Source organism: Kogia breviceps, chromosome 4 (assembly GCF_026419965.1).
Source record: "Kogia breviceps isolate mKogBre1 chromosome 4, mKogBre1 haplotype 1, whole genome shotgun sequence".
NCBI classification, from domain to species: Eukaryota; Metazoa; Chordata; class Mammalia; order Artiodactyla; family Physeteridae; genus Kogia; species Kogia breviceps.
In genome coordinates, this window is record NC_081313.1 from 15,896,957 (window position 1) to 15,920,274 (window position 23,318).

Below are 23,318 nucleotides of genomic sequence, written 5' to 3' on the forward strand. Positions count from 1 at the left end.
ATATCAACCAAGGCTTACAAAATGTGCTGAGACACATTAGCGATTCCATAGTGGAATCCATATGGAATCACATATTCCATAGCTGATTATCTGTGGCTAGAGAGGGTTCAGAGTATATGCAAACTCTTTACCCACTAAACTCTTTGAGAATTCGCTTTTCACACTGATAAACTGAAGTTTTTAAAGCAAGGTATTGAATGTTAAATGACTTCAGTCCATCGGCAGAGCATTTATATATCATTATTGGGTTTTTGACCCAAAGTAGCACAGTAAAAAATATGAAACCCAGTCCATACTTATAATAATGATATAATTGCCTCATTTCAGAATTTATATAAAAATAATATTTGGAATGCTTTCCTTAGCAAAATTTTAAAATAAATCAATAAAGGAACATATTATTTCAATACTACAGAAGCTCCATTTTGCCTCTATATGAGATTTAATATCAGGGGCTTAGAAGCAATCCATTATCATTAAAATGTGTAATTAAAATCAGATGGATCTGGGGTGTTTTTTCCACAAAATCTGGGAAATGTTTCCATACTCAAAACCATGCAGAGGACCTTGGCTTTTACGTTTAAATGGTTTATACATGTATTCTCCTCTTTCAAGCCTTTATCTGTAAAGTTGCCATATGAATATTAAAACAAAACAAAGCAAAACAAAAGCTGTGAATAGTTTATCAAAAATCTAAATCCAAAAACCTACGGGACATCCAAAACCTGGTTTTCCTGGTCCTCTTTGCATAGGAAAGTCAAAGCACCAGCAGCCACAATCGTTCTCCAAAGGTAGACCCTTCTGTCAGGGTGAATGTAGTCCAGCATTTGCATAATCAGAGTATGGGTCTCCAGAGGTTGTTCCCCAAAGCCCCTGAGTGTCTCTTTTGATTTAGCTTTATACTGGAATGCACACTATTATGATATAAAAAATGATAAAGCAGCATCTGGAAAGCTAAAATGTTGTAAAAAACTTAAATTACATTTTATTCCTCAGGCTTCAAACACAAATTGAGAAATATTCAAATTAAATTTACTTACTTCCCATACCTGAAAATTGAAAAATAATAGCATAGGGTAGTTGTGAACGGAGGCAAAATTCAAAATTTTGCACATCAGTAGAATCAGACAGAAAATGTCGCATAACTTTTGAAGGCTCTAGATTATAATATATTTAAAGAGCAAAGGCAAAACTTCCCCTTAAAATAAATCTTAATTTGAGGGTTTCAAACTTCCAATTAATCTAAAATACATAAATGTGGTCATTTTTGGAGACTAGGATCATTATGCTATGAATTTTTATTTCATGACCAATATCAACAACAGCAAACTGTTATCTAAGCAATTTAGAGGGAAAACCCCAAGAAATTCTGAAAAAATTAGCCTATTTGGGAAAATATCAAAAGAATTAAACTTCATATTATATTTCCAGTTAGCAGTTGCTTCACCGTTGAACATTTCATGAAATTCTCCCATGGTAATATAGTATTTTATTCAAAATGTATGTAACTCTATAATTATGAACGAATGGAATTAGAAAATGATAGTGTCTGCCAGCCTTTACATAACAGAACACTTTGCTGTTGGCAAAACATTTTTACAGATGCTTATTGATCTTCACGTAACCCTGTAAGTTAAGGAGGGAAGTCTTTGCCATCTCTATTTTGTAGTCTGGGACTCTGACTTTAAGGGACATGTCTGAGAATAATAAGTGGGGAACTCCTATTTTTTTGCTCCTAGCCCTACACATTTTCTGTGGGTCTCAAACATAAAGGGCTAATCCATCAGTGAGATGGGGAAAGTCTGAGCTTCTGTGAGGAATAAAGGCAAGTCAATCATAAGTCTACGAAGTTTATGTAAGTTGGAGGACAGTCTTTTCAGACTACATAGTTATCATATGAGGTTCATTTTTTTTTTAATGACTGCCATGTTAAAAATAATCAAATTAGAAAAGTATAAACCAATCATCAAATATTTGAAAACCAATTTTAGATACAGGAATGATCAGAATTGCTAATGTAAATGCACTAAAACAAGTGGGGGGAAAAAAGTATAGAGTTCCTCAATGTTTTGTACAGGATAAGGTTTGTAGGTTTTATTGGTTTTTTTTTTAAATTAAATCTTTCCCTGACATAGATGATCTGAGCATATCTTAAAACATTCACTCTATCCACTTAAAAAAGGGGGTTCTCCTGTTAAAATAAAGGGGGACAGGCGGGACAGAGACAGCAGTCTCCGTGATTCAGAGCAGTGCACAGCTGGTGCACAGAGGTTGCATACATCATAGTACAAGCAGCAAATCCCCATGCCTCATCAATTTCCTACGGAGAAAAGAAGTGGGGAGGGCAAAGGAAAATGGTACATACAAGTCCATGACAGAGTGGCCTGGTATATTGGAAATACCTCGTGTCATTTCAACACAAGACAAAGCTCATGAGATGTGTCACAAAGACAGGGTGTGGGTCTCAAGAGTCCACCCAAAATAGTGGAAAAAGAGGTGGTGATTAACTTCACAAGTTTCATTTTGCAGTGTACCACCCCTAGAAATCAGAGTCATAAGTGATTTGGAAACTTTTTGTTCGGTTTTGCTTTTGAAAAGAAATCACAAAATATTGAAACAAATATCATTGTTTGGCTTAATTCAGGTATTCTTCATTGAACAGTACACAGACTTTATTGAGCAATTGAAAATATACACAAGGAACAATAGCTTTTTCTCTGTATTTTTTTTTTTTTTTAATTTGACTTTCTTCCGATTAGATAACCCAGTTTCGATCATGAAAAGGGCACTTGTTTCTACAGTAGCTGTGCTCTGCTTGTTCAGTTCCTAGTACTGTTTCCAAGCTTCTTCCTTGCCATTGCTGAGGTTATATCTCCACTTGCTCAGGAAGCGAATTCTAGAAAGTTGCAAGAATTGACCCCCTAAGTTGTTCTTTCAGATTCTATTTCTCCATAGAGTTCAGCTAACTTTTTAAACTCGGGTCCCCAGTCTCCAAGGTACTGATAATCCTGGTCTGATTGTGTGGTCGTTGAATCCAGCGAGCTGATGGACCCAGCTTCCGATCTCTGACCCTCATAGGCGTAAGTCTGCAGAGAGTCATAAGGCGGGACGCTGGGGTCTAGGTCGGCTTCAGCCAGTCTTTGCTTGATAAACTCCTGAACATCTATACTTTCCAGGGTGGAAAACGTCTGGTGCCTGGGGGTGAGTTTCACTTCCGGTCTGATATCTCTCCGGTGCTTGAGCTCCTCGGCAGCAGACGGATTCCTCAAGGCTGTGATGTCAAAGGCCTCGGTGTCTTCCTCGCCGCCCCCCTCGTCATCATAGGTGACCACGTTCTCCCGCACGTCCTCCTCTGAAATGATCAGGGGCTCTTTTTTGCTGCGTCTCAGGGTGATGAAAAGTACTACAATTGCTAAGGAAAAACGGAAAGAGCATGAAGGGTTAGAAGAAGAAGGACATTCTTGGAGATTGGACAGCAGCAATTCTCAGCCACTATCATCAGCTACATCCCATTTAGGCTTAAGTTGTAACACAGCCCTCATCTCTGCACTCTGTGAATACCACCGCAAGAGTTTTTAACATCTTGAAGAATGTAGAAAACGACTATCTATCTCTACAAAACATTGGGAATCGCTGATCTTCTGGAGAACGCTGTGATACTCTCATTTGCCAGGCTGTGGCTTCAGGATTCGTGACCGGTGATGAATTCTAATCATTCCGTCAGGGAAACAGATGATGGAAAAGCAATATGAAATTTTGACTGGAAAAATAATTCTGTGTAGGAGTCAATCTATAGACACTTATCCTTCTAAGGAGTACACTAAAGGCAGGATAGTTTTTGTAAAATAGGAAGAAGGAGCCCCTATCTTTAACTCTTTCCTTTTGATGCTTTGTAGAAAATCGAAGCGGGAATATTTTACATGGTACATCTCGTTTGTTCATTATCCTTTAGAATAATATTATCAGGCATTAATGATTGCACTTATCTATCAAGCTGCAAAAGATGTTACTTTATTTGCACATCATTTATGTTTCATAGGATTTTTTGTGTGTACACAATGCTCTTTACATAACTTTTTAACTTAATCCTCAAAGCAGAGCTGGGGATTTCCTCATTTTTAAAATGAGGAAACTGAGACTCAGGAGAGATTACACGCGTAAATTCCATGTCCCTGTAAGACCACACAAACGGCAGGTGGAAACCCTTGGGCTGTAGTTTATGCCTTTTCACACCAAAGATGATAATGTTTCCATTACCATATTCAATTGCATTATTTTAAAAATATAGAACAAGGAACTGAGTGACCTGTTGGCCGTGTGTCTTAGGGCAACTTAGCCAAAAGCAGTGAATAGGTTCTTATTATCAATAATGTTGTAGCCGTTGAATAAATCAATAGAAATAGGTCTTGGGTATTTTGCGTTGGTGGTTTTTCAATAGTTTCAGATTACTCTATTTGATGGTAGTAAACCATTACTAAATAGAAAGATATTTCTACTTTATGTCATTAGGCCCAATACCCTTTACTTCATCTCTAGAGACTGTTTGCTTCTTGGTTAGCTGATATGAGGCTTTATGATAACAATTATAAGGTTCACTAGTATTTAAAACATTCCTTATAATAGAATAATCAGAGAGGTATATTCAAATGGAATGTAGGCTTGTTAGATTTAGCAAATAATGCAGGACACCCAATTAAATGTAAATTTGATATGAATAACAACAGAAATATATATATGTATTATATATATGAGATGAAACACAAAATACATGTATAATATATGTACACATACATATTATATACTATATATAATATGTGTATGTATACACATACATATATACGTGTAATATACAATTAAGTATGTCTCATGAAATGTGCAAATATTTTATGAACACATTAAGTATATATATTAGATATTTGTCCCAATATTACACATAAGACATATTTATGCTATACATATTATAGCATAAGTGTGTATATATCATATATATATATCATAAGTATATTATAGCTTATACATATATATAGCTTAAGTATGTCCCATGTTATATATCTGTAGGTGTATGTGTATACATACACACACACACAGGAACTCCTACATATATATATATATTTTATACAAAACTCACATTTCTATACTGTATTTTGTCTATTTATCTATTTATTTATGTCTGTAAACTGTATTTTACCTGGAAATACTGATTATATGTAAGCTTTAACAAATGGTCAGAAAGCAAGCGAACACCAGGTTACCTATTCTCTGATAAAGAACATACTTGACACCCTCAAATCCACCCTTTTACCCTTCCCCTCTAAAAAATAACTTCTATTCTTCTTTTTTTACTTGTTTCCGTGCTTCTCTTTATAATTTAACCCCTTTTTATGTATACCCATAAACAATACAGATAAGCTTTGCCTGTATTTGAACTAGATAGATATCATAGTGTATATGTGATTTTAAGACTTGAAAATGTAGACAGAAAGAGGAATAGATATTCAAGCGAGAAGTGGAAAGGATAATTATGAGAGGGAAATCTACCAAATGTGGAAAGAGGTGGTCACAGTATACTGGGAAGAAGCTAATTTTGCATACAAGAGGCAAGTGGGAACCTGTGGGAATAAAGAAAAAAGAGACAAAATATCTTTAGGAAGGGTCAGGGAATCATCTGGAAAAGTATGGAATAAGAGGATACTGCCTAAGTAATGGGGAAATGCAATGGGGAGATTATAGTCGACATGGGGAATTAGTTAGTCACTGTGTTGGAAAGGGAGTGATTACAGAAAAAGCAGAAAATGAAATGCTGATGCTGCATGTGGCTCGGCTTCATAAATGCTCTGCTACAGAATACAGTAGTTTCCCATTCACATTGCTTATACTTTCTTTTTGGGAAAAACCAACAAACAAAAAGCAACAAAGAAACATTTCACTGAATGCCATCAATATGCATTTAATACCTCACTGTTTATTTTCGTGTAAATCCAGCCTTCAGCTTTCTAATTCAGTGGCCCAAGCAGTATCCTCAAGTAATGCACTCCATTCTACCCAGAGGTTTATATTTATCATCCACTATATATTTCTGCTCATCTTTCTGATTAACTGAGGAGGCTGTTCTAGATACAAACATCTATTTCTACAGACTGCCTAATTTATTATAGTAAAATTTCTTACTTTTGTCAATAAATCAAGTTATTTTCCTATGTTGAAATGGTTGGTAGTTGATGCCAAGGGACTTTATGTGCATGTATAACAGGAAGAATGTGATCAATACTATTATCGAAGTATGGAGGTAATTTACATCCTTCACCAATATCAGTATCATATTTGCCTAATGAAACATAGTGGATAATGCTGGGTTTATTATTATGATAGCTTCTATTTGCTTATTTCCCTGAATTTAAGAAAATATTCCTGATATATATGTGTTGATTCAAAATATAGATACTAGGTAAGTTTGAATTTAGAGTTTTACATCTGTCTCTTTTCTAGACCAAGAGAGTTACTTGCCAGTGACAAATGATTCATAGATTTGTTACATAACTATTATAAAGATCAATTTATAAATAGCCATACAATCTGGGACACTTTTTAAGGGTGGAAGGGGATTTCCTTTATAATTACATCAGGACATCAGGACAAATACGGACATATGGCCCCTTTAGTCAAATGCAAATTCAAATCAATTCAGAGAAGAATGTGGAAGCATGAATGAGAAGGTATACTCCTAATGAATTTCTTTACAATCACGTTTGTTCAGTAGAGGTTTCTGGAGCAGAAGGCACACAGCAGATACTCCGTAAACAATTCTTATGTGGATGAACAAAAGAATAATCTCTGTGAGAGTGATAATGCGGCCCTGGGTTAAGTGAATCTTCATGAATAGTAATAGTCTCACTAGGAAAATAATTTTAAACTATTTTTTAAATTCAACTTACTGTTCCTAGTACTACTACTAATAATACTAATACTAAACACCTAATTTTGCTTGAGAATATTTTTTAAAGTTTGAAAAACAAACTAAATGTTTCCCCCAAAATCCCAAGGCCAAATTTATTTGAAGAGAATAAGTGAAGATAATAATCATACATATAAATTTGAGAGTTAATTCCCTATTTACAAACTGGCAGGCAAATAAGTATATTCAAATGAGTCTCCCACAGTATATCGAACCATACATGTACAACAGGGTCGTACTTCTTTCAGTGGTTCATCTGGGAAAATATAATATGATAGAGCCATGGTGTTGTTAAAAAAAATAAAAGAGAGGGGTACAGAACGTGTCCTTTGTTCAAAATTATATTATAAATGATTTCTGGTATTTTCAAGTTTGATTACATAGTCCGGAATAAAATGAATTAATTGTAGTATTTTTGAGATATCTTTATTTTAATGAATATTTTATTCTTGGTTAGTATATTTCTTTTTCTTCTCTTTAAGTCTGGCCAGGATTTTAAATCTAAGTGATTCTTTTTCTATAAGAAAAGTATAGCAAATTTATTGTGTCAGTAATTTATTCTATTCATAAAGGAATTCAAATTTGTGGAAACAGTTTTCTCTCTGTTTTCTCCTATATTATATTTACTTACTTATATTATCATTCCAGTGCTTAGAGTACTAAGGGGTTTTGAGTTTTCATAACTGAAACTGACATACAACTTGCATTTGAATACATTATGGACTGACTCCTAACATACTCCCCGAAACTACTTTTCATAGCAGATTTGTTTACCCCTAAATATCGCTTGATTCTTTTTTTGCACCATCATACGTGAGCACTAAACTTGGTAGAATGAGGTGGCCCAAGTCAGGGAGATGATTTTTGATTAGCTTCTGTAGCCATAATTGGTCATGACACTTCTCATGGAAACAATTTTTCAGACTCAGGGGAGCCCACAAGGTCATTTAAAACAGCTTTCAGGTTGGCAGTTATCGTCTCATCAGTTCTGCCTCTTTTCCTAGCTCCTCACTCTCCTCCCACCACATCCACCTTCATCCTCATTTATGATGCAATTTACATCCAAGAATAGGAGCAAACTATGTGGTGGATTCATGTAGGTCAGCAGATTATAGGTGATGCATGGAATACAGAGGTAGCTGGAAGAGGTCTAGTGCAGATCCTGATTCAATGGTCTCTTGCACTGGTTCACTCTACCAACAGTTCTGGTCCCTCTGACAAGTCATAGGGTGGGTTGGAAAAGAAACGTCAGATCCCTGGGAGGGAAAGAGGACTCTGACAATCCCCTCCTCTGGCACCAAACTCTGATGGCATCGTGATGGCTCACTCTAAATTCTCTTCCATACATTCCTTGAAATGGATCTCAAAAGGTAATCCTGACAAAACATAACTCAACTCACAAGGTTTACATTTACCATTTAAAGTTAAGCCCTTTGGGTTTGAAAGCACCATCTTCTGGTAATCAATATATACATAGATGGAGTCTGACCAAAGTGTAAAATATTGAATCATATTTAACCTTTAATAAAACATAAATAAGCACCACAAAAGTTTACAGATGACTCTAAGGTCATTCTAGTTGAAATTTTATTTTCATAGATTCAGAAATTGAAGCAAGAGACTTCATGGGTCCTGAGATCACACCGTTAATTAGTGGCAAAACTGGGGCTGAGTTTCCACAATCACAGTCATGTTCACAAACAGCTACTAAGTAAAACATTTTTCAGCATTAAAAGATTAACCTCATGATTTATTTAGCTGTTGAGGTTGAATGCTATTTCACAATGACAAGTTCTAAAAGTATTGCTACCTCTGATGTTGTTGATATTTTCCTTGAAACCTATGAGCTCACACATTAACCAACATTATTTCAAAACTACAAATGACTCCATCCAAGTCTGTCGGTAAGATATTTTCCAGATAACAATATAAACCCTTAAAATGCCATGAAAAATATAAATTACATTATAAATAGTGATTGTTTAAATCTAAGCTTAAGAAATTCTGCAACCTTTGGATAAAACTGTAAAGACACATTTGAGTTTCAATAAAAATTGAAACAGCAAACATATTAAATAGAAACTTTGTTTCATTAGCCCTGAGGCACAGCATAAAATATAGAAATGTTCTCTTATTTACCCCAAAGGGGAAACAAAATTTTCATAAAGTTAATTAAAGGGATGTATTGTTTCATGAAATAATAAAATGTTATTTTATATAGTACACCTAAATGTACCTTATATTGACATCTTTCAATTTTAAAGATTTTTAATTTTAGTATGCAAACATAATTTTATGATGATAAATGAAAACAAAAGCCAAACGTAACATGCCTCCACCAGTTGAAATATCTTTCAGAATAAGGCCTCTGGAGGAACTTATGGTAATGTCAGAGTGTGTTTTTGTTTTTGTTTTAATTGAAGTAAAATTGACTTATGAAAAGTCACTGAGTTCTATTCTTTTCAGTTTCAGTTAGGAACCCTAGAGGGTTCAATGTTTATAGTTGTTTATTCTTCGGGGTTTTGTTTTGTTTTCCTTTTTGGTTTGTGATATTTTGGTTTTCATTTTCAAAGACAAAAAAGGTAATTTGTTAATTTCTAAAGAAAATAGAAGTTAAAATATATATAAATAATCAATATAAATTAATAAAATCAAGATAGCCTGATTTTCCCGGTTACCATCTCTACCACACTTCTGCAAAAGACTGTACCGCAGTGAAATCGTTTTTATTATGGTGAATCAAACCTCCTCACTCCAAGTTGCTAAGTGCAATTGATACTTTTTGCTACTCAATTCATTTAACTTTTGGGCAGCTTTGAACACTGTTGAATGCTCTGTCCTCCTTAATGCACTTATTTTCTTTGTTTTAGGATATTATACCTTACTAATTTTGTTCCTTGTTCTGTGATTTTTCCTTTGCTCTCTGCTACCGCATCCTTCTTGATTTAGTGATCACACTGGAGTTTATCACAGCTCAGTCCTAGTCTATCCTCTCTCTCTTTATAGACTCTTGCTGTGATGATATCAACAAAATGCATTTCTGGTGTCCCCCAATTCAGGGAAGATCAGGGCCCACATTCAGCAAGAGATGAAAAGTCTTCTTTGATACTGTTCTAACTCAGTCTCATAACCAGTTTATACAAGATCACTTTTTAAAAAAAAAATTTTGGCTACTTTACTTTTAGCCCTTGGAAACTTGTTCCAAGAAAAGATACAATGTCACAAACATTAAATATTTGTTCACTGACCTGAAATAACACTGCAGTTTTCAAATGGAATCTCAGGTACTTCCAATAAGCATTCAGTAAAGATTTTGGTAAATATTTCCATCCTGTGATTTGCAGCCTATTACCCAAGATCACTTTTTTTTTTTTTTTCCAAGATCACTTTTGACTTCACCTAAAACATCTTGGTACTATCAATCTTCTTCAGCTCCGTTTTAAGTATACTGGTCCAAATTATGCTATATCTGAGTGAGACAAATGTGTCATATTCCTAGTCGGTTTGCCTACCTGCTCTCTTTACCAGCATGAGATCTGTTCTTCACTTCATTCATAATCATCTTTCTTCAGCATGCAAATTTTTTATGATGGGACGTCCCTGCTTTCAACTTCTCCTTAAATTCCTAGAACAAAGCCCACCATTTTTGCCATTTTACCTCAACCTGCCTCGACCCTGCCTAAACATCCTTTCTACTCAGTCTTATTCCACCTTCATCTCCACTCCTCTGTACAGGTAATTTGTCTTCTAACCCAGGAACAAAACAAGGGATATTCCTTGCAAAAATATCTGTGTCTCAAAGTACATAGTTTGTTTGTTTTCCTTATGTATGCAAAGTAGCAAGAAAAGAACAAAAGATAAGGCTCCTAAGAGAAAACTAGAGGGAGAGGACACACTGGAAAAATATATACGTACCCATTTTAAACTATACAGCAAAAGATTATTTACATCTGCCTTTCCTATAAAAAAATCTGGATTTCCTTTCTTGTTTTGTATAGCAATTCTAAAGAGATTATAGTAATATTAGTTTCAAATGCAGTTGTGATAAGATTCCAACGATTAAAAAGATAACATAAAATTAGAGAAAGTACTTTATTTTCCTTTAAAATAAAATGTAATGCAAAAATAAACTAAAAAAAAGTATTAGTTTTAACTTAATAAAATTTGATATCTCTGAGGCAAAAATTATTTTATATTTAGTCCTCTAAGATTCAGCTAAGATTGATGATAAACTCATTTTAGACTGATAGAAATTTCTACAAGAAATTTATTCTTTTTATTTGGTGGTTACATTCATTGCAGAGTAATGTCACTTATGTTCTTTGAAATAAATTGTAAATGTCCTTTCAATAGGAAATTTAGAATATTTAATATTAATTCTTTCTACAATAGGTCCTTTCCAAAAAGATTTCTCTTGTTGTAACCCTTCTTTTACTATTTCAACTCTTTCATCACCTTTGAACCAAATCAATTCCAGATTAACTATGGTATTGAGAACGTTGATTAAAAGAAAAAGTCATGTCTTGTTATCACGTAAAGCACTACTAATTCCAAAGTTTTGTCAAAATGACTCTCTCTCTCTCTCTCTCTCTCTCGCTCTCTTTTCCAACGCGCCATTGTAGGGTACACTCAGAATCGTCATCACACATTAAGATTTCGAATGACTTACCTAGGAGAATGACAACACACAGTAGAATAGCGATTAAGGCTCCTGTACTCAAGCCAGCCGAGGACAGGAGGGCTTCTGCACGGCAGGTCCGCACGCGCCCGTCTCTCTCGCACGCACAAACCCTGATGGTGAGGGTACTGCTGCTGCTGAGAGAGGGGATTCCACCGTCAGAGATCATAATGGGGAGGTAATACACATCCTGAATAGTTCGACTAAATCTCCTCCGCCTTGTCAGAATGCTGGCTGTGTTATCTATGACAGACATAAGCAGAACAACATGGACTTAGTAAAGCCGCCATTAAAGATTCACAGTTCCTTTAATGGATCAAATGGGCATGTGTGACTTCTTTTCAGTTTATGAAATGGATAAAGGAACGTGAAGGGGAGATTATTAACCAGGAACTAAAACTCATTCTCAAATGGAGAAACCTGTGTGAAAAGTTAATATGGCCTGGACTGAAGGGGAGGGGAAAGAGTGGAGGACAGAGGAGGAAGGAAGCGATAAGCATTTGGGACATGGGCATAATAGCCAGAGGACTGAAAAGGATCCATGGATACCAGACTTCGGGGTGAGCCAGTGGTTCCTACCACAAACCTGGTAACTCTGAATATAAGTGATAGAAATAGACAGCTATATTTTTAGCGAAACTTCGGGTGAGGTTAATGTACAAAAATGTTTAAGAATCATTGGTACAGATAATGTATTTATGGGGACACCAGATCAATTGATAAACTATTTTAAACTTGTGATTTGAAGCACTCTTGTTATAGTGGGCACACTATGGGTAAGTTAATGATGAATAAAAGAGTTAATTTCGGGCTTCCCTGGTGGCTCAGTGGTTGAGAGTCCGCCTGCCGATGCAGGGGACACGGGTTCGTGCCCCGGTCCGGGAAGATCCCACGTGCCGCGGAGCGGCTGGGCCCGTGAGCCATGGCCGCTGAGCCTGCGCGTCCGGAGCCTGTGCTCCACAACGGGAGAGGCCACGACAGTGAGAGGCCCGCGCACCGCAAAAAAAAAAAAATAAAATAAAAAAGTTAATTTCATTTTTTATGTGCTTTTAAAATGCTATGTACTATAGTAAATGATTGCATGATGTATTTTGATCAGTCCGCACAACTGTTAAATTGTTAACAATTGTTAAAACAACAATGTTAAATTCCTTACATTTTAGGAAAAATCATTTTTATTAGGAATAATAATTTTCAAATAAATAACCTCAGTCCTAGAGGATAAATTGCCTCAAATCACAGAGCTAGGGAATAATCAAGCTACAACCCCAATACATTCTAGAACCCTGCTCAAAACCAGGATGTCCCACTGCCTCTTCTCCACCAGTTCACTTCCCATCGGTATTGATGCCTCAGGTGCACATAGGAAATGTTTAGCTTAGCATTGTTCGTCCCCCTTCCGTGTCTGTTAGCTAAAAGACCCTTTTGGTGCACACTTGGATGTGCTGCTCAGAACCCCTGCATGAAGTGACTTGTTGCCCGAACCGTAGATTGCCACCTGACCCAAGGTTACACTTTCCTGGAGCAGCACATAACCAATGACTCATTGCTGCAAGGTTATAAATGTCAAGCCATTTCTGCTGAATGCAGAAAATACTGAAGGGCAAATTTAGTTCCAGAGCTTTCCCAAGGGGTCAGCCATGGACACATTCAAATTTCATGGCAGCTCAGTTGTCCACTCTGCCTTTGTTTCGTCCACCCCCACTGTGGTCCAGAGCTGTCGATCATGAGAGCACACTTCAATAAACATCCTGCCCCCTAAACTCCAATCCAGAGCCTGCTTCCCAGAGCATCCAACCCATGACTACACATCTGAGTTAATTACTTTTCACTAAAAAGTCAGTAAATCATTAGACAATTACTTTTAGGGATTCTTTTTCTCCTATCAATTTCTCTTATTCTGAAAATTGGAATTTTTAAAATTATGAGTATGTTTATGATAGTCATGACACAATACCCTACAGCTATATTCTCTTGGTTGTACATTGCCAAGCTAATGCAATAGAAAGATAATAAATATTTCAAATATTCAATATAATGCAGGTAATAAAACATGAATAATACACATTATATACATAAATTAAAATTATATACACACATATATGCACATACATCTGTATAAGTTGTTGAAGATTTATTATAGAACATAAATAAATAATCTAATAAGTTATTAAAAATATTTTCTCACCTGGAAGAAGAGAAATTTAAAGAAAAGTGTGTCGATTGCCTACTCTGAAGCAGGTTTCAGAATGATGGGAAAAAAAGAGAGGAGAAACTGCATCACGTGTGTTTTTAAGAGTATAGCCATCACAGGTACTCTCCTGGAAACCTGACCTTTGAGTAAGCACATCTATCAGGTGTAGGAAGTTGCTTCATGATTAATATAAACTTGCATATATGCACAATTCCTTAGCCTAAGGAAAAGGTATGAACATGTGCTCATAGGCACAAACACGTTTGAGAATCTCACTGCCGGTCCTCTGAAGAAGAGATGTAAGACACTGGTCCCAGGTCTCAGTAAATATCATAATGTGTGGAATGACATGATAACATGCAGGGATAGATGGGGACTTTCTTTCATGGCTCTAGCCTCATGTCCACTTTACATTCTTAATCTGGAAGCATGTTCTTTTTCAAGATAATTATTGGAAATGCAATCAGAAACATGATGAGAAACAAGAAGAAAGCCTGAATATGTTTCTAGTGCATTTTAAGTTCTCAAATGGAAAGCTCTCATACATGGAGACATGACAATATTCTTTTGTTTTTCCAGCTGAAGGTTTGACTTTTGAAAGAAAAGAGGATTCAGGAAGCAAAGAGCTTCTTACCCAGAAGGGCTTAGCACAGCAGAATAATGAACTCTTGACAAGGGATATTGTGTACCTCCCTGGAACTGCAAAAAATGTACTTGGCAGTAGGCTCACTGAACTTGAACAAGAAAACTTTGAAATAAAATGAAAGGGATAAGAAGATATATATGTGTGTGTGTGTGTGTGTGTGTGTGTGTGTGTGTGTGTGTACATATATATATATACACACACACATAAATATACATATGAGAACAAACTTTGTCTTGCTGAAACTGAAATATTAGGTGACAAGAAGAACAACGAATCTCTAAATTTGAAAATAATGCTTAAAAAATAAAGTATTACAGAAAGTCTTGCATAACTTTAAACTGGATAAAAAACTAATATAAACTGAATAAGGGAAACCATAGCAGGATGTAAAATCTGTGGATGAGAAGAGCTAATTATCAATGTCAAATAAAGGACAATCTAATAATGTGTACCCAAGTTTGGTTCTTAATTCTAACTGTCAAGAGTTTGGATGAAGACAGAAGATTATAGAACATTTGGAAACCAAGCTAATATAGCTAACTTATTGGATTAAGATTTAAGGAGATTTTAAACAGCTAGCACAAAGACCTTAAACTAATAAGACAGGAACTAAAGATATGTGTCAGATAGTAAACTTTGAAAAGTATCATATGGGAGAGATTTTGAGTAACATCTATTATTTTCAAATACATATACTATCTGAATGCAGCAATGAGGCAATAGATCTAAAACAGTCTCAGAAGGATTCAATAATGATATGGAATTTTTATGCAGATCTTTATTGAGAAGACTTCATTGGAATACAGCACATAAATTTGGGTCTACTATTTTAAAAGTGATACTTTAACCCAGTTTAGAAGACCTTGACTGTGATAAAAGCGTTAGAAAAGTATGTCATATGAAGAATCTTTGAAACAAACAGTGTGAAAATTCTACATGTCTTATATGAGTTTAGGGGCCTGAAATGACTTAGAAATTTAAAGAAAAATTTGGGAAACTCTGTTAGTAATTAATGTCTTTCGGAATACAATCAATATTTTCCTGACATTCCCAGCAACTATAACTTTGATGCAATGTGGAAATAGCCTTGAACATGGTTTAGCCTTTCAAAATAGATGACAATGTATTATTTATTTTGTTGGCATATCCCATTTTGTTCAGAAAATGACATGGACACATATAGGAGGAAGCCGGGAGACTGCCATGCAGATATACAATAGTTGAATCGTGGAGATATTTACAAATATCATTGTGATGACTGTGAAAGAATTGAAATTTTGAGTCCTTTGAAAAACAATAACAAAATTTTATTTTTGCAACTATAGGAAGTCCAGGGACTTTTGGGGGGATCTTTCACACAAAAAATATTACAGTAAAATACAAGGTTGGGTAGATAGATACACTTCCAACTTCTACCTTTCTATAGGGACAGAAGGCTACAGAATACAACAGTATAATACAAGTAACACAGTGCTTCTAAAATTCAGATATAATTTTCATGAACTAGTAGTATGTGCTCTATTATTTCTTTGTTCAATAGTTTGAAAGATCTTGAAAGGTTCTAATCTCTGTGCTACTTTCGTAAACTGTAGTACAGTTTAAGTTAAAATAAGGCATGCTTTTAAAATACTCTTTTGGGCAAAAACACATCCTACATTAAAGTCCAAATTTACCTTATATCTTGGAAAGTATTAAAACCTAAAAAAAACAGTGGCAGGGTAGGAATAAAGACATAGACATAGAGAATGGACTTGAGGACATGGGGTGAGGAGGGGGAAGCTAAGGAGAAGTGAAAGAAGCATTGACATATATACGCTACCAAATCTAAAATAGATAGTGGGAAGCAGCAGCATAGCACAGGGAGATCAGCTGGGTGCTTAGCGACAACCTAGAGGGGTGGGAGGGAAGCTCAAGAGGGAGGGGCGCTTCCCTGGTGGTGCAGTAGTTGGGAGTCCGCCTGCCGACGCAGGGGACGCGGGTTCGTGCCCCGGTCCGGGAGGATCCCACATGCCGCGCGGAGCGGCTGGGCCCGTGAGCCATGGCTGCACGTCCGGAGCCTGTGCGCCTCAACGGGAGAGGCCACAACAGTGAGAGGCCCGCGTACCGCAAAAATAAATAAATAAATTAAAAAAATAATAATAAAAAGACGGAGGGGATATGGGGATATATGTATGCATATGGCTGATTCACTTTGCTGTACAACAGAAACTAACACAGCATGTGAAGCAATTATACTCCAATAAAGATGTATAAAAATTTTCATTTACAATAGCATAAAAGAGAATGAAATGTTTAATATATTTAACAAAAGAAGCACAAGCCTTGTATACCCAAAACTACACAACTTCATGGAAAGAAATTAAATATCTAAATAAATGAGAAGATATCCCATGTTTATGGGTTGGAAGACTTAATATTGTTAAGATGACAATGTTACCAAAAGTAGATTCAATGCAGTCCCTATCAAAATTCCAATGGTGTTTTTTGCAGAAATGGAAAAAAAACTCATCCTAAATTCAAATGGAAATGCAATGAATCTCAAATAGTCAAAACAATCCTGATAAAGAAGAACAAAATCAGAGGACTCGCGCTTCTGATTTCAAAACTGACTACAAAGCTATAGTAATCTAGACCTTGTAGTACTGCCATAAAGATAGACATAGAGACCAGTGGAATATAATTGAGAAATAAACCATTATGTTTATGGTTAATTGATTTTTTAAAAAATCATGTGTTCTTTAAAACTCTTAAATTATCAGATGCCCATACCCTCCCTGCCATTTCAACGGATTCTTTATTTGATCATGCAGACATAAAGGTAAACTGTATCTCAAGTATAGCCTAGCAGACTATTAAAGTAATATTTCCAAATCTATCACAATAGCAGAAACATTTGAGATCTTCAGATGTAGCTCTGTAATTGGACTAAACTTTTTTTTTAAGCTGAAGAAAAAGCTGGGAGATAGAAACTTAACTTCCACCAAAGAGATAAATATGCATGGCTTCATAGCATTTCATTTTTATCTGGTCTTCCAGCAGCAATAAGATCCATTCATAATTTAACTATCATCAGAGCCCATGCAGGAAACAACGCTCTTTTGCTTTCCTGCAAAGTACCTTTCACATAACAGGTACTTGATAAATAATGATTTGAACTACACTCAGCAGGAGCCTGTCTTCTGTTACAGTTTCCTCATTATATTGACATGTATTAAGAAATTAAAACCAAAATGAACTAATCTATCTTGATCTCCTCATGCTCTCTGCTGAAGGTTGATTCTTTTTCTCCTGCTTCCTGACTTTCCATTCTTTTAATCCTAGAATTGCCCTAATCTCAATTTTCAACTGGATTCTGCAAGTTCATTTAAGTTTGTAAACATTCTCCTGGCCTCACTTGTGTTTCTGCCAAACCACAAATGCATGATTCAATATGTCATTATGTTCCTATTTGCACCCTGGAATGTCACCCCTTTGACCACCTGCCACACTCCTTCTTGATGCTTTTTAAATCCCAGATAAATACAACCATACATTGTCTAAAGACTCTGCTTTCAGATTCATAAACAATGCTGGTAAATATTTGTAACCATCTTAAGTGACCCAAATAAGTATATAGGGTAACTCTAAGTTCTCAAAGGAGGTTAGTAATCAATTTATTAATATACATATTTCATCAGATGCCATAGACTAGCTAGCTATTCTAAGCTTATTTTGCCATTTTCTCTTGAGCACTATTCCTCCACTCACAGCAGGAAAACAGCTTTTTCTGAAAAGAAGCTACCATCTATTATCAACATATGAAAACCACATTTGAAAACTGCTCCACCTTCTTTGCTATTAATTATGTCTATGTATGTATACAAGACTCTGTGACGTAAAAAAAGAACGTGAATACGTATGAAACAAAAATATGAATCTTGAAGAATATCAGCAAATCTGCTCATGAAAAACACATATAAATTTGCATAAGAGTGTTAGTTTAGATGAATAGGGTAATAAAGAAGAAAAACAGCTTTTTAAGTAGAAACCCAACCCCAAATCTAAAATAATTCATAAGCATGTCACAATAATATAATAATTGCAGAAACTGTAGAAGTACAGAGAACAGCGGTTTACCAAAAAAATAAAAAATAAAGTATATGGATTTCAACAGAAAACCTCTACCCAATATTTATCACATACCTTTAATAAATACTACATTTTTAGTAGGAAATGGACGAGTCAAGTACAATAAATTATGGAGTCATGATATTTACAAACACTAAAGGAAACTCTAAAGATAAATCCTTAGAGAGACTGAAAAAGCAAACACATATTCCTGTTCTTAAAATTATTTTAAAATCTGTTTTTAAATAAATTTTACCCCCTTAAGGCAGAGGGTAGAGTTGATGACTGTGATTCCAAGCAAGGAAGGAATTAAGGCAAAAGAGTGTAACCTACATTTTCACAATAGGAAAGCAAAACAAAGTGGCACAGAATGGCAAAATTAGTCATATTTTTATTGCTTAGAATATGTGTCAGTTATTTGTTTGGTTCTGTTTTCCTTTTTTTTTTAAATTTTTGCTGTCACTGTGAGTAGGAATATAAAAGAAGGTGATAAGGTGTGGGTTGACAAACCCATTAGAAAAAAAATACATGAAAGTAAAAAAAAAAATAGTCAACAGAGGTTAAAATCACTAAGGAGAAAATAAAAGCATATTTTTCTATCTAGAACAAAAGACTCACTAAAACAAACCACTACATTTGCAAGTCACCCTTTCCCATATTGGGGTCATGATGGCTTACAGACTGTTTGCCTTCTCACTAGCCAAGCTCTGAGTATCTGCCTTCCCATAAAGGATAGTGTGAGTCTATCAAGTATGACTGGGTAAATGCTAGTAAGTGAAGACCGAGACTTGACTGGGAGGAGAGAGGAGATTCGTAGCTGAATAAAAACAACGTGTCTCATGTCTCAGCTGCGTCACTGACAGTAGTGACTTGGGGCACAGGTGCTCCCACACCCCCTAGAGACTGTCTGAGGCATCATTTGCAACTATATTCTCAGGACAGACTGTGCATGTGCTATTTTATTTAGGAATGGGAGAAAAAATGCTAAATGGTCTCTTGAAGCCCTGTGGAAAAAAACAGAATTTTAAATGGTTATAATCTATAGAGACATTAAGCACATTACAATACCAGCTGTGAGTTCTCATTTGAAGGACAAAAATAAATGATGGGAATATCAACTCCTACGGATCTGACAATGCCAAAGAAGCACAAAATAAATGTAAAATTTCTCATGATTTCCAATACGTATCAAACTAAAAAACTGCATTTCACTATCAGTGGACTATGAAATCTGAACGAAAATGCCCCCAAAGACATCTTCTTAACAGTTCATAGTCAAATTTGAAAATATCCCTTATCTTAAAATCAATGCAACATAAATTTAGATATTCCTTCACCAAACCCAAACAGCCACAAGGAAAATCAGTATTTTCTGAAAATGGTTATTAAGTATTTGTTAAAAAAGATAAAACTTATGAATAATAAGACCTTCACTTTTAAAAGTAATATTACAAGGAAATAATAAAAAGTAATAAAACCTAGGGAAAAAAATCTTCAAAATTATGCAACAAGGTGAAAGTGACAGTCTACAGAATCTTCCATTTAATATGATTTAAAATGGTCATTTTTGGTGCAGTTCACTCACTATTTTTAAAAGAATGTGCTGGCCTTCCCTGGTGGCGCAGTGGTTGAGAGTCCGCCTGCCGATGCAGGGGGCGCGGGTTCGTGCCCCGGTCCGGTAGGATCCCACATGCCGCGGAGCGGCTGGGCCCGTGAGCCATGGCCGCTGAGCCTATGTGTCCGGAGCCTGCGCTCCGCAACAGGCGAGGCCACAGCAGTGGGAGGCCCGCGTACCACAAAAAAAATAAAAAGAATGTGCTATTTGGGCCCATTCATTTTTTTCTTTTTTAAAATTAAGTTTTATTGGAGTATAGTTGCTTTACAATGTTGTGTTAGTGAGCTCATTCATTTTTAAAGACTGGAAATGTCCACAGAAGTGGAAAACATGTATCTAAAGAAGATAACCTAGAGAAAATTTGAGAAGTAGATGTTCCTGATAGCAAATTATCAATTAAATTACGATAAGGATTTTCAATCTGAAAAGCACATGAAATGTGACTTAGAACCCTGAAAATAAACAGAGATACAAACATATACATAGTTAAAAATAATCTCTTCCCCTACTAAAATCTGTAAGATTTACAAATGCACTTGACAGTCGGTATTAAGCCTAGAAATTAGTCTGGCAAATCTTGCATCAAATAAAACCTAGTCCCTCAAGAGGCAGCATAAAGATCATGAAGCAGAACAGACTTGTAGACGAATGATGATTTTATATTAGTGGATTAGGCTACACTTTTCTATTACAAAATGAATGAACAAAGGTACTGTATGCACAGACCCTCCTGGGGTAAGCCTAGACTCACAGACTTTATGACATTATGGCTTTAGTTCATTTATGATAGATATTTGGTTAAAACGTTGAAATTATACAATGGATTTCTTTGATGCCAAGATGAAAAGTTTACCTGTCACAATTTAAAGAGAAGATGGTTGTAGAAAAAAACTACATTTTAATCAGAAAACATATCATGCTTTCATTGTTGTTTTAAGGTAATATAATTTTTAAATGCTGTAACTTAAAACCTATCATCTGAACTCCAGTTTTTAATTTTAAATAAAATTGTGTTATTACCAGTATATTAGTTAATGATAAAAATAAGGTCATAATCAAAAAACGTATTTACAATATGCGTTTTGCTGTATATGTTGTTAAAAAAATAGAAACCCATCACTTGGCTATTTTCCAAATCAAAATGTTTCTTATTTAATAGGTAAGGGGTCATAACTTTCCAGACAAATATTGAAGACGGTTGCTTAGCAAAAATTTTTCTATCTGCCAGTTTGGTACTAGAGCAACTAAAGAATTAATGGCAGAATATCTTATTTGTTTGGCCGAAGCACAAAATACAGCACAGTGCTTATTATTTAGTGTGGTTTTTTTGTTTGTTTGTTGTTTTTCGGTACGCGGGCCTCTCACTGCTGTGGCCTCTCCCGTTGCGGAGCACAGGCTCCGGACGCGCAGGCTCAGCGGCCATGGCTCACGGGCCCAGCCGCTCCGCGGCATGTGGGATCTTCCCGGACCGGGGCACGAACCCGTGTCCCCTGCATCGGTAGGCGGACTTGCAACCACTGCACCACCAGGGAAGCCCATTTAGTGTTTTTAATAGTGAATTAAAATGCTCATGTCTCTGCTCTGCCACATCTCCCTGGCTAGATTCCTAGGACTAATGTTGCATTCTGTCATCTCTATGCTGTCTTCATTCCCCACCTCATTGAAAAGTATTCTCTGATCCGCTCTACCTGAGGGAATGGACTCTATCCTATAAAGTCAAATCATGTTCCACTTCTTTTAATTATAGGACTTTCAGTGATCTCTCTAAAATAACTCACATTTCACTGCCTTCAATTGCAAGTTACATTTCATTTCATCTTTATTTTCCCAAATAGATGGAGAGTCACTTGAAAGCAGGAGCTATGTGTTTTATTTCCTTGCATCTGGACAGCTTAGATCACTGTCTCATACACAGCAGACAATGCCTTGAAGACTGAATGGCAGGAAAAAAAAATGTTAAGAGCTGACTGTAGAATTTCTTTTAGAGGAAAGCATTCTAAGAAAGGAGATTACGAATGGTGGTGAATGTGTGAGGCTGGAGGACACACTGGACAGCCCCATGTAAAATGTCAGGGGAGGGGATAGGGCTGAGTCTGTGTGTGTGTGTGTGTGTGTATTTCAGGTGTTTTATTTCATTTTTAATTCAATGCAATACATGAGTATATTCTTACTGAAAATATTCAAAGTGCATTTCATAGACGTTTCTTAAGAAATATTATATAGCCTATTATATTATCATTATTGCTTTTCTATGAGAATATGCTACTCAAATCATTATTTCTGTTTGATATTTAATCATGTATTGTTTGTTTTATACTGTCTTTACTTTTTCAGAAATTTATTTTTATTTTATTTTACTTTTATTTGTTCGCTATAGCTCCAAATATTTTGTCAATAGAATTTTACTGTAATTGACACATGGTTTTTATATTTTCAGAGGCATTCAATATTTTAAAATACCCTTCCCTAATTGCCATATGAGTGTCATCTTAAATAGGCAGAGATGTATTTTATTGTAGTTGTTTCTTTGAAATGTCACTAAAAGAAGGTCCATGAACTATTAGCTTGTGATCTTGCAAATGAGTATTTCAGCACTGATTATTCTCTTTACAATTTAAATTCATTGTCTGGAAATTTGTAAAATTATTTCTTATCTCTCAAGTTAGGGATACTATACATATTTTTGGATCTAAAACCCATATATTCCTTCACTCAAGGTAATTCCTTCAGGTATTTCATTATTATTTTTCCATCTATTTATTTATTTAATTCTTAGTTATCTTCATTGTGTCCTTTATAATTTGCATCACTTTGTGCACGATTTCAACTTCTTTGTATTTTGATCTCTCTTCATAAAAATGAAATGGTAACAATTGCTTCCATATCTCCATTTGACAAAAGAGGAAGCTGAAACACACTGAGAGCAAGAACTTGGCTATGGACTCACACATAATTAGCAGAGGAACCTGGTTTCATATTGAGGCAACTGGTTTCCTGAGTCGAACTCTGAAACATTCTTCTATGTTGCTTCCTTCTCCTTCTTTTTTCTTTTTTTTTTCTCATTTAACAGATTTTTATCTAAACTTTCCTCTGTGTCTGGCACTCTGGTAGCAGTTAGGAACATAG

At 35.5% G+C, this 23,318-nt stretch overlaps 1 protein-coding gene across 4 annotated transcripts in view; it reads right to left on the reverse strand.

The window, feature by feature from the left end:
- Positions 1–960: 960 nt before the first annotated feature.
- The window catches only part of CDH18 (cadherin 18), a 497,768-nt gene continuing 475,410 nt past the window's right edge, over positions 961–23,318 (reverse strand). For 2 of the 4 annotated variants that reach the window (XM_059061733.2, XM_067030817.1), the window contains 2 exons: positions 11,622–11,873; positions 2,648–3,412 (listed from right to left, as the gene is read on the reverse strand). In XM_059061733.2, the coding sequence (XP_058917716.1) occupies positions 2,922–3,412; positions 11,622–11,873 (743 nt within the window). In that variant the 3' untranslated portion in view covers positions 2,648–2,921. Of the gene's footprint in view, positions 3,413–11,621; positions 11,874–23,318 lie in introns of all 4 variants that reach the window. The other 2 variants (XM_067030818.1, XM_067030819.1) reach the window with 2 other exon arrangements.